The sequence below is a fragment of the Babylonia areolata genome, chromosome 1 (assembly GCF_041734735.1).
Source record: "Babylonia areolata isolate BAREFJ2019XMU chromosome 1, ASM4173473v1, whole genome shotgun sequence".
NCBI lineage: Eukaryota > Metazoa > Mollusca > Gastropoda > Neogastropoda > Buccinidae > Babylonia > Babylonia areolata.
In genome coordinates this window covers 67,671,375-67,686,112 of record NC_134876.1, presented here as the reverse complement: position 1 = coordinate 67,686,112, position 14,738 = coordinate 67,671,375, and the positions used below count along the sequence as shown (strand labels likewise).

At 39.6% G+C, this 14,738-nt stretch overlaps 1 protein-coding gene across 1 annotated transcript in view; it reads left to right on the top strand.

Annotated features, from left to right (window-relative positions):
- LOC143286927 (uncharacterized) overlaps positions 1–14,738 on the top strand; it is a 242,966-nt gene that overhangs the window by 93,613 nt on the left and 134,615 nt on the right. The window contains exon 72 of the mRNA XM_076594924.1: positions 11,455–12,240. Within this exon, the coding sequence (XP_076451039.1) occupies positions 11,455–12,240 (786 nt within the window). The remainder of the gene's footprint in view (positions 1–11,454; positions 12,241–14,738) is intronic.

The window sequence follows — 14,738 nt, the reverse complement described above, 5'->3', positions numbered from 1 at the left end:
CTGACACCTCCTTTGCTGGGGGCATGGCAGATGAACAATCCCACAGTCCTCACTGTCCCTGTGTTTTGTTTTGTTCCTTCCACCACCATCCCATTTGACCACAGTTTGCATGCAGACACTCATCTTGGATTCTGCTGTGGGTTTTATCTGATCACTGGTAATCTCCCCCCTTTCCCCTCACCAGTAGTTGTATGATGATGAAATGGAAAGGGCTTTGGGTTGTGTTGAGTGTTGACTGATGGTCAAGAAACAAGACAGCCAATGGCGATGAAAGGTGCAGAGATGTGTGTGTGTTTTTCTTGCCCTGCCCCCTTGGCTTGTGTCTTTGACACCATTGGCTGATGCCTTCACGACACATGTGGTTCATGCTCTACAATTGATCAGTCATATCCCCCAGTGCATTGGTCATTTTTATTCAGTTAATCCCTTTGTGTTCAGTGTATCTCATAGAGGCAGGTGAGCACATGCGTACTTATCGCGCACCATATATACATCCCTTTCTCTGTCCATTTTTTTACATTTTTTTTCGCCAAAGATATGTAGATCTGATATTTTTATAACAAATAGGTGTGGTTCTTTCTTTTTGTATATTTGGATTTTGGAAAAGCAGATCTTACAAATAAATAATTTTGCTACACAACAAATATGGTTTTTTGTGTTTGAGTTTCTGGTGGTTCAGGAGAAGGTGTATGTGACACAGTAGCCATGGCCAAGCTGACGTCAGACCCCACACCTGTCCGGTTACTTGTCTGCTAGTGGTCAAGCAGCATAGACACTGGACTAATCACAACTCTGCTTATCTTTTTTTAAATTTTTTTTTTAATACTTTTCTGTTTTTTTTCTACACTTTCTGAAAGATCATGGGGGGGAGGCTGAAAAAGAAAAGTGGCGGATAGAGTGACCATGACGAAGACTGTCACTTGTACCCAAAGGACAAAGACAGATAAATTTTCATTGACAGACAGTGCTGCATAGGTGTAGACAGAAGCAATATTGAATAGGCCAGGCATGCAATAACTGTCTCTTTGTTTCTCTCTGTGTCACTGTGCATGGCTCTGAGACTGTGGCCACTGACACTGGGCGTCTGTCTGCCACTTGTCAACCCCCTCCATCCCCCTCTTCCCCATGTGGCTAAATGGTGGCCTGCTGTTAGCGTCACCGTAGTCCCCTCTCTGCCTTTGGCACTACCTCCACTAGTGTGCAACCTGGTGCCTCATCTGCCTCTATGAATGACATAGTTGTTGTCGAATGATCTGACCTGTTGGAATGACCTCAGGCTCACTGTCATTTTCTCTCCCCCTTTTTATTCACATGCTTGTTTGTTGTGCCATGGATTGATCTATGCCAGTAATGACATGGTTGTTTATTGTGGAATGCAGTGAGAGTTGTGAATGACGTGGATGATTATTGTACAGTGTGTGACCTGTAGGGATTGCCTCATTGTTGTGGAATATTCTTACTTGACTTCCAGCACAGCCAAGGAATTTAGCACAAGGAAGAAAAATGGTGTATCCTTCATCTGATTACTTGCTTTTGAACCATGTGTTTTGTTGCTTTTGATTGATTCTTCTTGTGTGCCTAAAGGAAAATGGTATGTCATTGTTCTTGGATGTATAGAGTTTGCTTATTGTGTGGCAAAAGAGGGAAAAAGTCAAGATGCTCTTGCCTGTAAAGACATATTTTTGTTTGATAGTTATGTTATACACGCCCCTTAGAACTGTCGATGGTAAAGAGTGTACTAACAGACTGGAGAGTCTTAAAATTATCCCCTCATCCACCTCCTTACAAGTGGTGTTGGTCATGCAGAGTGAACTAACAAAGAGTGAAAGGCACACATTGATTGTTGGGTTTGCTCTGCTGTGTGAGCTGATGTGCTTTTGTCCACAAGGATTAAATTGTCTCACCACACAGTCATGTTACTCTGTTCATCCCCTGTACATGACATGGTGATGTACTTACCCGACAGCATGTCGCTCCAAACTGTTTTGCACCTTGTCATACCCTGCACATGACTGCCCACCATTTTGCACTGTTTCTTCATCAGTTGCATGATCCTGTCAGCTGCTTGAGGTAAGCTACTCTGTCCACATATCCGTATCACCAGCGTGTCAGCAAGTATCTTGTAATGTTCTGTCTACATGTTCACATCATTGTCTTGTCAGTCATATTTTTTAATTGTCTCCATGTCCACATCATTATCTTGTCAGCTGTGTCTTGTTATACTTTGTCTACATGTGCACACTATTATCTTGTCAGCTGTGTCTTGTAATACTCTGTATACATGTCCACATCATTATCATGTAAATTGTGTTTAGTAATTCTCTGCCCCCATTTCCACATTATCTTGTCAGTTTCTATCATTGTTCTGTCCACATTGTCATGTCACCACTTGTGTGGTACGCACTGTATTATTCTGTCCACACTTTCATGTCATCATCTGTTGTACATTACATGTTTTAATGTTGAGAGTGCATGTTCATTTCATCAAGCTATTTGATTGTTAAGATTATAGCTTTTGCAGTAATGTGTTCTTTGATAACATGCATAAACCATCAGCATGTTATAGTGCACTGTACTTGTCATGAATTTACTCTCCACCATGTGTTGTGCATGTTTTGTAATATTATGCCCATCATGGATGCATATGCCTTGTTTGAACTGATTTTGCTCTTCAGTGACCTGTATCCTTGCTTTATGAGTGACTGCATACATGAGAGGAAGTTTTATCGGGAGGGATCAAATGTTTAGTCCAGCTACAGAGGTGTCTCCAGGTACTTTGAACACTGTGTTGCTCATACTCAAATTAGTGTGCCTGCGTCATGTTATGCGGTTGTCAACACTGGTCAATGTGAACACTGTGTGTTGCTCACTCATGCACAGGCCTTGCCTTGTGTCATAGGATACAGTTGTAAGCTTCGTCAGTGGATCAGTGGTAGTTTGTCCTCAGCATTGTTGTATGAGGATGAGTTCCCTCCATGATCTTCACAGCTTGCTTGATTCGCCTGCAGCATATCTTGGTTTCTGTGGCCAAGATTTGTTTTTCTCCAAAAAAAATGCTTCTTGTCCAGTGTCTTTTCATTAAGCACTAGGTGAACTGGGAGGTATACTGTTGCACAATGTTTGTGGCCAGATAGTCCTGGTTGTCCTGTTTACATTGCAGTTTAAGTACCTTCTGGAGGATTTCTGTTACCATGTATGTACTGCCATCTCTTAATTTTTCCTCACAAATTTTATGATATGTACCAGTATTTCTTTTGAGTACTTTCATGGGAACCTTAACTGAATGTTGCGAGATACCCATGGCAACATTTCGTTGATTGTACGTTTGACTGTTGCTCATTCAGTCTTCATGTGACATCTGATGTTAGGAGTACAAAGGTAGAGCTGATCCTTTTTTTGTTTTAGAGGTCATCTTTCTATGGACCCCCCCCCCCCTTTTTTTTTAGCCAATTGTATGACCTGGTCTAAATCTTTACAGAGATATTTGTTGTGTAACTTTTTTTTTTTTTTTTTTAATTTTTTTTACAGTGGGTGAGAAAACTTGAACAGCAGTGGTAGAAAGATATACTGAGAAAACAAGTAGAAGGATGATTGAAAGGTGTATTGAGAAAACATGAAATCAGTGATAGAGAGATGTGCTGAGAACAGTAATAGGTGTATTGAGAAACATGTAGATCAGTGATAGGTGTATTGAAATAAAAAAAAAAAGGCTGATTGAAGGGTTGAAGAAGAGGTGAAAAACTGTTTTGCTGACTTCAGATCAGCACTGAGGGTATTGTCAACAGTTCTTACTCCATCATGTTGTGCACTGTGATGTATTCCTTCCTATTTCCTCTTCAGTTTTCATGTAGCACCCACCCCTCATCAGACCAATTAAGTCTGGTTACTGTTGCATGACATAAACTGAACTCAGTAAGCATCTACTCACAATAATGGTGATCATTCTGCTTTTCCCAGTGCATGCATAACTTTAGAATATGGATGTGTGGACCTCCAGACACAATGTAGATACACATTCCCATGCTGTATGCTATTCTTGGCCATGACCCTTGAACTCATACTGTTGACTGTAGCAGGCAGACAGAATTACTGTACGACCTGTAGACATGCTGTGCATACCTGTGGGCATGACATACCTGGAGATGCGACATGTGAACATCTGGTTTAGACTAAGACAGCTGGTGAAAATCTGATGAACGTAGATGTGAGGAACTGACCAGTAAAGCTGACAAACTTCTCTGACAAGTGTATTTACCATCCACATTGCTGACCTCATCTGCTGATGCACACATACAGACATTGCAGATTTATGTGACATTTTGTGTAAACAGTTCAGATCATTGAGGACTGGCTCACATCTGATGATACGGCTTCTCACTGCACATACCATCAGTCACTTCTTGCACTCAGGCCTGCATGCTGTGTTCAGACAGCAGCTCCAGTCAAGTCAAGATTTTATTTCCTGATGATGACAACTTGTTTTCACTCAGCCATTCAGGCGTTCACCAGGTGTCATGAGATAATGTTGCCCATTATAATGCAGAATCAGTCAGCTATCCGCTGTTATCTGATTAACCAAAACATCTTTCATGCTGAAAGAGATGTCAGCAAACATTTCAGCCAAAGATCTTCCCGGACACCATCAGCTAACATTTGTTCAGACATTTCTGTGCATCAGCAGATATCTTAATTCATCAACAAACATAACATCCACAAACTGCAATGAATCAACCGCCATTCACATATTCCCGTGGAAGTACCAAGCAGACACTGATTCATCAGGATTCATCAACATCAACAGACATTTTCACATAACTAGACACTCCTTACATTGATCAAGAAACAACCTCTTACATTTTACACATCAACAAATGATCCAGACATTCCCAATCGTCAGTTGATCATAGATCAGTAATATGTAGTCATGCACTCATGTATTTTGTTATTCCCCAAAACTCTTTGGTCAGTGATTGTTCATGTATTCTAATGCGTCAGCCAGCAATCTTTTATACATTTTGATCATAACCCATCAGTGGTTTAGATGTTGACATACATAATTTTTGCTTCAGACATAGTGCTTCATACATTAAAATTGCCATTCATACATTTCCTATACTTTATTAGTCCTGATATGGCCTTGTGCAGTTGGCTGCACTACAAGCAACAATGTCAAATGTCCTTTACTTTATTAAGCAGTGGTTATAAGAATTTTCTCATACATCATCAGTCATTTACCATTACTGTACTCCATCAAACAATTTTGCATTCTCCATACATCGTCAGCCAATGTTTAGCTATCCATTCATCGTCAGCCAATGTTTATCATCTCCATTCATCACCAACCAGTGTATCATCTCCATTCATCATCAGCCAATGTTTAACTATCTCATTTCATCAGCCAATGTTTACCTGGTTTTACACACTTGGCCAACAATTATTTGGACATTCCTGTATATTATCACTTATCCCTACATTCCCATACAGCAACAGCTACCAGATTTTAACCCCATGTACTTAATCAGTGAACCACTATTCAGGTATTTCTTACAACCCCCAAAATTCAGTTCTGAATAATTGATAATCATTTGGGCATTTCCATTCATCATTAGTCATGGTCATTTAAACATTCCATCACATTACCAGCCAACATTTAACAATCCCATGCCTCCCATAAAACAATCACAAGGACATTTACATGCTTCCCAGTAAACAGTCACATAGACGTTTCCATGCACCAGTCAACAATCAGACATTTCCATGCACCAGTCACCGATTCCCATGCACCATCCAGCAATCCTACGTATATTATCTTACACCATATACCAATCACTCAGACATACCTGTGCACCGTTAACCAATCATACAGACATTTTCATACACCATTTACCAATCATACAGACATTTTCATACACCATCATTCACCAGTCATAGACATTTTCATACACTATTCACCAATCATACAGACATTCCCATGCACCATTTACCAATCATACAGACATTCCTGTGTACCATTTACCATTCATACAGACATTCCTGTGCACCATTTACCAATCATTCAGGCATTCCCATGCACCATGCAGCAATCACTCGTATTCAACTGCACCATTCACCAATTACTCAGAGATTCCTGTGCACCATCCACCAATCACTCAAGCATTCCCAACCACCATTCGCCAATCACACAGACATTCCCATATACCATTCACTAGTTATATACAGACGTTACCAAGCACAATTCACCAATCATAAAGACTTTCCCTTGCATCATTCACCAGTCATATAGACATTCCCATGCATCATTGACCAGTCTTACAAACATTCCCTTACATCATTCGCCAATCATACAAACATTCCCATGCATCATTCACCAGTCATACAGACATTCACTTAGCATCATTCACCAGTCATACAGACATTCACTTAGTATCATTCACCAGTCTTACAAACATTCCCTTGCACCATTCACTGGTCATAAAGACATTCCCATGCACCATACAGACATTCCCTTGCATGATTCATTACTTACATAGACATTACCATGTACCATTTACCATTCACACGGACATTCCCATGCACCATTCACCAATCATACAGACAATCCCATGCACCATTCACCAGCCATACAGACAGTCCCATGTACCATACAGGCATTCCCTTGCATGATTCATTACTTACATAGACATTACCATGTACCATTTACTAGTCACACATTCCCTTGCACCATTCACCAATCATACAGACATTCCCATACACCATTCGCCAGTCATACAGACAATCCCATGCACCATTCAACAATCATACCGACAATCCCATGCACCATTCAACAATCATACCAACAATCCCATGCACCATTCAACAATCATACCAACAATCCCAGGCACCATTCAACAATCATACCGACAATCCCATGCACCATTCACCAGTCATACAGACAATCCTATGCAACTTTCATCAGCCACTCAGTTTGCCAACCCATGCATGGTCCACAGTCGTACAAACTTTGCCATTCATCATACACATACCTTCCAATTCATTACCATTCATTTTGACTTTCCCAGTATCATCAGTTGCTTAGATTTCCCCTTGCAACAACACTTACAACAACAGCCATTTAAATATTCTTACGCAAGTCATTTACATCTTTTTATGTAATAGTCATTTACATATTCCCATGTAACATTCATTTACATATTTTTGTGTAACAGTCATTTAAATATTCCCAAACAAAAGTCATCTGCACATTCCCATGCAACAGACGTTGGCTTTAATGTACATGTTGCCATGCAACAGTCATTTACATATTCCCAAAAGGCAGCCATTTAAACATTCCAATAAGAACAATCAGATATTCCAGTATAACTGTCTATATCCTTGCTATGGCAACTGCTGATAGAACTTATGCCTTTATGTCAGAACTTATGCCTTTATGTCTGACTGATGTGCTGAGTAAGATTCATGGCTCACACACACACACACACACACACACACACACACACGTGTGTGCGCGCACATGCATGCATGCATGCATGCATACATGCATACATATATACAAGCTCACACTATTAAGTACATGCTTTCTGTCTGTCTCATGTTCTTAGACATGTATAACCACATGCAGCAGTATCAAAATCAAATAATCTGTAGCCATAGCTGTCAGAGTGGACAACCCTCTGTGTACATGCCACCACGGACAATCAGAGTAACCCACCATAGAAACCATTCCACTAGTGACATCAGTTACTTATCTTAAAGCTACAATAGTCTGATGCGAATCATATTTATGGTCATGGTTGGTGATTTTTAAACATGAAGATGGAAAGAAAACTGCAGAATAAATGTTTTTCACATGAATCATACTCACAGCAGCTAAAATGTTAATCTTTTCTAACCCTCTGTGAATCCATCATTATTAGACTCCTCTCTGTCAAATTTGAGTTTGGGGTGTCATGGTTATTATCTCATAATAATTTAGTATGTCAGCCAGCTTAATGCATGACTGAAAAGTCATCATCTTTGTTAGCTAAGACTGATGACTTGGTCATGGACTTCAAACAAATTAAACCCTCGACTCTTGATACAGTCAGTCTTTGTCAGCTAAGGCTGTGCACAAGTTCATAGTTGTACACAACTTCAAATAAACCCAAACCATCAACAGGGTCAATTCAAGACAGTTTTGTGGAAGGTCATCACCCATCAGCAGGGTCAATTCAAGACAGTTTTGTGGAAGGTCATCGGTTTGGACAGTTCAGATATCAGATTGCAGCAAGTTCAGTGGTACATACAAATTAAGTTCTGAATCCCCCATAGACTTTTCTATTTGGTTCATGCATGGATGTCGGAAGACATTCTCTAAAACCTGTTCATCAGTGTTTGGTAATTATTTTTTTCTGACTTATTGTGGATCTTTGGCCTGAACATAGCAGATGTTCATCTGATTGTTTCACTCCATCCTTGACCCCCACACTGAAGAGGTCTGTGATGCCGCATTGCATTTTGGGCATTAATTAGATTATTATCTGTCTCACTGTCACTCGTGATCTTTGGCCTGAATTTGTTTATAATCCTCCTGAGTTATGAACTAAATCTACATTCAGCATTGTTTGAAAATCTGTTTCATTGAATCATTGACACTTATATGAAGTACCATACTGTACAGTATATGGGAGCTTTGACCTCTGTTAAGAAAAAACAATAACGATGAGTGATAATATGTGTCAAGATTTCACATTGAGACCTGTGATTAGCATTTAGTGAACTCAGATTTATTCTGATGCTGGACCTGTCACCAGCATTTGATTATTAAAAAATAATGATAAACTGATATCTGAACTTATAAACAGCATTTGAATAGGAAAAGAAGAGTTTATACCTGGTCAAACTCTCCTTATGATCAGTTTTATGATTTTGATAATTTGTTACGCTGGACCTGTATTCAGCATTTGATGGAATGTATACCACTTTATTGTTACATTGTAAGTGTCACAAATATTTGGTAAATGACTGTTATTCTTGAATTGAATGGTGGCCAATGGTTAGTAAAGGTCCATTCTGTTTTACATTTATGATGGATCTGTCATGCATATCTCTAACCAGCATTGAATAAAAGGCATTTGATTTTCTGACCACAACCTATGACTAGCGCTTAACATATGTAATTATGGGAACACATGCACAGAAATTTGGAAACAATAGATATGTGAATGTATGACAAATTACTGGACATAATGCCATGACAAGAGTTTGGACTGCTGGTTTAATGCCATATTGGCTGCAAGCCTCATGTCAATGAGGCAGTTTTCACGTTATTCTTATTGGTATTATTTTATTCCTTATTGATCAGTTAGTAATGATTGGAAATTATTTTATTTATCGTGGAGTTTTCTCTAAATGAAGTCTACAGCAACATACACTTTGATTGTTTCATCATTCTACTCCTTTCTTGATCAGGTCACATACATCAGCATTGTACACAGTTCATCAATCAAGCAAAGTATCATTTGTGTACTTCAGTCTCACTGAAATTCTCCAAAAGGCAGGAGGATTACTCACAAATCATTGAAAAAAGACCATCCTCTTCAGTTGATTTAAAGAAAAATAAAGAAGTGGAATTAAACAAGGTGAATATTGGGTGAATGTAGAGTTCTTTGAAAATGCTCAGAGGAGAATGATTTCATTTCAGTTCTAGTCAAAATGCTCCAGCAGACAATTTCATTGGAGCTGTACTTCATCACCAGGCAGTGACATACATCACTTCTTTTCGATCTGAGGCACACTGCATAGCCAGACATTTATAGACCTTACTAATTCTATTTGAGGCACCTCTCAAAGCCAGATAGATGGATTCCTTTGATTTTATTTGAGGCACATCTCACAGTCAGACATTTATAAATCTTATTGATTCCTTCTGAGGCACATCACATGACCAGGCAGACAGATCCCTTTGATTTCATTTGGGCAAATCTCACAGCCAGACAGCTGTATATCTTACTGATTCTATTCAAGGCACACTCATGGCCAAACAGTTTAAAATCCTACAGATTTCATCTGTAGCACCATACGTGGCAAAACAGATCCTTCTAATTTCATATGAGGCACATCTCACAGCCAGACAGTCAGATCTTACTGACTCCATCTGAGGCACCTCTCATGGCCAAACAGATCACTTGGATCCCATTCTAGGCACATTGCATGGCCAGTCATTAGTCCCTTTGCATCTGAGGTGCATCTCATGGCCAGGTGGTCAGATCCCTTTGATAAGATTTAACATCTCATTGCCAGACAGTTGCAAATCCATCTGAGCCACCTCTCATATGCATTGAATCAGACAGGTTGTGCTGATTCCATGAATTCATGCCTGCTGCCATTGGTAAGACAGATCTTGTGGCTTCCATCTGAGCCACATGGCAATGTCATCAAGTGGCATTATATTGCTAGATAACTTGTGATCAAGATGCATCATTTAAACTGTCACATGACTCTTTAACAGTTTATAACAATTACAGGTTTTACAAACCTTACACTTTCTTGATCAAAAAAAGAATAAAACAAAACCAAAAAAACAACAACAAACAAACAAACAACAACAAAAAAATTCAGACTGGAATGCTTTTATTCATTGGAACTGCTACTCTTAGGTTTGTTCCTTTTTTTTTCCAGCTTATCCTTTGCATGGAGGTACTAGAAATGGTGAAAAAAGGACACCTTTTTTTTCATTGCAAGGGGGATGAATCTATATAAGCATATACTGACATTACATAATGCTGACATGTTGCTTTGGAGCATCTGAAACTGTGGTCATCCATGGTTATTTTGGTATTACCCATGATGTTCAGTGGAGGAAGAAGCCAAGACACATAGCATTGTGTGCTTGAAAGAGACCTCATGAAATGTGGGTATCACCATGGACAGTCAGTGAAATATGATGGATACATTGCCTGTCAGCCACTATATTACAAGAACACATTTCATTGTGCTTTATGTTCATTTGCATGTCTTTGTTTAATTATATTAATTAATCTGTAATATGATTAGTGATATGATATAATGCCTAATAATTTTTAAAGGAAAATTCTCTTGTTCTGGGAATGGACCAAAGAGCATGTGTGTGATTTGTAAGCAGTCTGACCTTAAAAGCAATGAGTGCTGTGTGTACAATGTGCATGGTTTTGAAACAAATTGCTTGCCATATTTCTTTTCTGCATCCCGATAGAAAAATGATTCATTGCTGTATTGTTTCATTATTTCTAGATAAAGCCCCATCATTTCTTCTTGGAGAAAAGAGTGTTCTCTGCATGAAATTAGAGTTGAAGCATTTCTGCATACTGATAGTATAAACATGCACAAACCTTTTTAGTGACTGGATTGTGACTAGTGCATTGCGTATGTGCACCTACTGAAGTGGTGATTAGCAGAAATCAAACACTCATGGTACGACTTTTCTTTTTTTATATTCAGAAGTTCCGGAATCGGAAGAAACTGCTGCCCCCATCGTTGCCAAGGATGAACTTGCAATCACAGTGGAGGGTCTGGAAGCACCAACCACGGAGACTGTTGCCCCAGAAACTACTGAGGTCATTTCCGTGGAAACCATTGCTGAAAAAACAACCGCCGAGACGGAGGAAGTTTCACATGAATTCATCGTGGAAGAAACAGCAGAAGCTGTTTCTCATGAAGAAATCCTTGAAGAAACTCCTGTCCCTGAGTCTGAGCAGGCAGCCCCTGAGAGAACCATTGCAGAGAGTTTCCAGACTCTTATCACAGAGATTGAGGAAGCTTTCGCTGAGGACGTTCCCCAGGAGGTTCCAGTCATTGAAGAAGAAGCCAAACTCCCCAAACCCACTGTGGAAGGAGTGGCTGTTGATGAGACGGAGACCCCACTGGAGGAACAGTTTGAGCTGCTGGAGCTGCCTGCCAGTGAGGAGGTGGAACAGGAGATTGTGGAGGAGAAACTGGAGGGCCAGGCCCCCACGTTTACACAGCCACTGCACAGCGTGCAGACCCAAGAAGGACAACCTGTTCGTTTCGAGACCGCTGTCTCCGGCTTCCCACAGCCGGAGGTCAGCTGGTTCCTTGATGGAGAACCCATTAAGGAGTCACCCATCTATCATATCATCACTGAACCCAGCGGCACCTGCATTCTTGAGCTGCCCCAGTCCTTCCCTGAGGATGAGGGGGAGTATGAATGCCGGGCCATCAACCAGTTTGGAACAGCCAGCACCAAGGCAGAACTGCAAATACAAGGTCAGTTCTTTTGTATAATCCTTTTTTTTAATTTTTTATCAGAGTTATGCACCTGTCCCTTTTCCATGTTCTCCTCATTCTATCAATTCAATAATCATGTCACACTATCCAGTGATTTCATGCCCCAAAACTTGCCCACACTTTATCATAATTTCATGAGCAAATGAGAAACATATGAAACTCGGAATATGATTCCATGAATAATGTGGCATTATTGCTAGGCTATGTTCATTGTTTCTTCAGTAGGATAAGATTTTATTAAGTGGTAAACTTAAAAGAAGCCAGTGTTACCTCTGACGTAAAATTGATAGTCAGAACAGATCATTGTGAAATTAACATGTCATCCAGAAATGTGAAACTAACAAGTCAGGCAGTATATAGAATAAATGATAATTCTGGTATTGGGTGCATCACTGTTCAGATATTAGATGTACTGCTAACTCTCTGTTGATTGGAATGTAAACTCGGGAAATATAAGCACATTACCTATTGTGATTCTTTTCCAAGCTGTCATGATAGAATTGCTTTATTAGTTCATTCAGAAACACAGGATGCAACAACACCCTTTTCTGGAATAGTTGCAGGTAAAAGGAACTGTACTATTATCATTTCTGTTATGCTGTCGACTCGGTGAAGTTGACATGGCCCATTTTGATAAAATTTGCCAAAAGATGACATCTCCATACTGAATCCAGCCTGATAGTGAAGCAACATCTTCACATCTAAATCCCTTTCTTTCCAACCTGTCCACCCGTTTCTGTTCTGTGTCTGCCTCTTTCCATCCTCTCTTGGCCCATTTCCATGCTGCAGCCTCAATGTCTTTCCAGTTTGATTCTCTATCTCCTCCATCTTGATGTCTCCCATCTTGAATCTTGATGTTTTATCTTTCCATTCTGATACCCACATGGTTACCAGGTTTGAGGAGAATGGTATGCTTTATTTTCAGACATGTTGATGTGTCAGTTGTTGTGGCCGCCATCTGTGTGAGGCCTTTTCTACATGCAGATGTGTCTGTGTGTTTGTTTTTGTAGCCACTGTATTTGTGAGGCTGTTTCTCAATGCAGATCATGAGATGTATATGGCTTACAATGGTGCTGTCTTTCTGTGTCATTTTCTGTCAGCAGCCATCTGTTATGGTTGTGAAGGATTTTCTGTCTGCAGACTTGTCCTCATGTTTGTTGTTTTCGTGGCTGTTTTTTCATTCCTGTTGTGTCTGTATTTTTGTCTGAAATGTGGTAACTGGACAGGAAGGGCCTACATGTCAGAACATCTGTTCTAATGGTTGTTGTGTTTGTGAAGCCTTTTCTGTACATCATGTTTGCTGCCTTGTGATTTCCTTTCCTGTGTTTGTGATACAAGTAGTTCGAGAGAGGGTTTGAAACATCCAAGGGATGGGTGAATGAACAGTGTTGCAAACTGCTCTTCTGATTTGTTCCTCTGTCCTCTGAAATAACCTGGGTTAACTGGCCAGGCCTTTTCAATAATAATATACTCCCGTTTTTTCCAGTTTGTCTCATGATTATTCCCTGCCTTATGTTCTCAACATTTCAGTCTGAACGTTTTCCCCTGGTTTCATTACTGTCTATTATTTTTTCTTTAAAAAAAAGGAAAAAAAGGTCTTTACTTTCTTTTCACTTCCCTTGCTTCAGCTTTTGACCTTTTCAGTCAGAAATGTGCATTCGTGAGCACATAGCTTCTGCCACTGACCTTCTCAGTCTGAAAATCTGTCTTCTGCCTTTCAGTCTGCAAAACCTTCTTGACCACCTTTTTGCGTCTTCCTCATCTTCTCTCTAAACAGTATTTGTTCCTCTGAATTGTCTTGTTTCTGCCATGGTCTTTTTTTGTCCAAAAATATTCCCCTGAATACCATGCTTGTTTTTTCAGTCTTTTGTCTGACTACACACTCTTCTGCTTTGGATTTTTGTCTGTTTTGAGTATTTGTTGTAGTTCTTTTTTTCTTTTTCTTTTTAAACTTTTTTTGTAACTATTCTAGCTGTTGTCATTTTTTTTGGTCTTTTCCATGACTATCTTGCCTTATGTGCATGGTTTTTTTTTTTAGTTAAAAAAAAAAAATGTTTCCTGACCATTGCATCAAACCTGATTTTTTTCATCCTGAAACATATCCAAATGTGTGTTTGTCTGCAGCCAGTCTCCTCTCTTGATAGTTGGTAGTGTTGATATTTATTTGGATGCTGTTTCTTTATTATACTTCTTTCATTTCATTTTATATCTAGTTCCAGTTTCAAGGAAGTGTCAAAGCATTTATACTGAACCATAAGCATCACACTGCATTAGTGGAAAAACATTGCAGAGTTTTGGAGGGTGGGGTGTGCAAATGCCAGACCTAAACCAGGTCTGATGCTTGACTCAGTGCACTGGTCAAACCTTGAAGGTAGAAAAAAACCCAGTTAAAGCAGTTTTCTTTTCTTTGTCTTGTATATGTACATAAAGGTACATAAAAACTACATACATGCACACATACATAGAATCACTTGCAT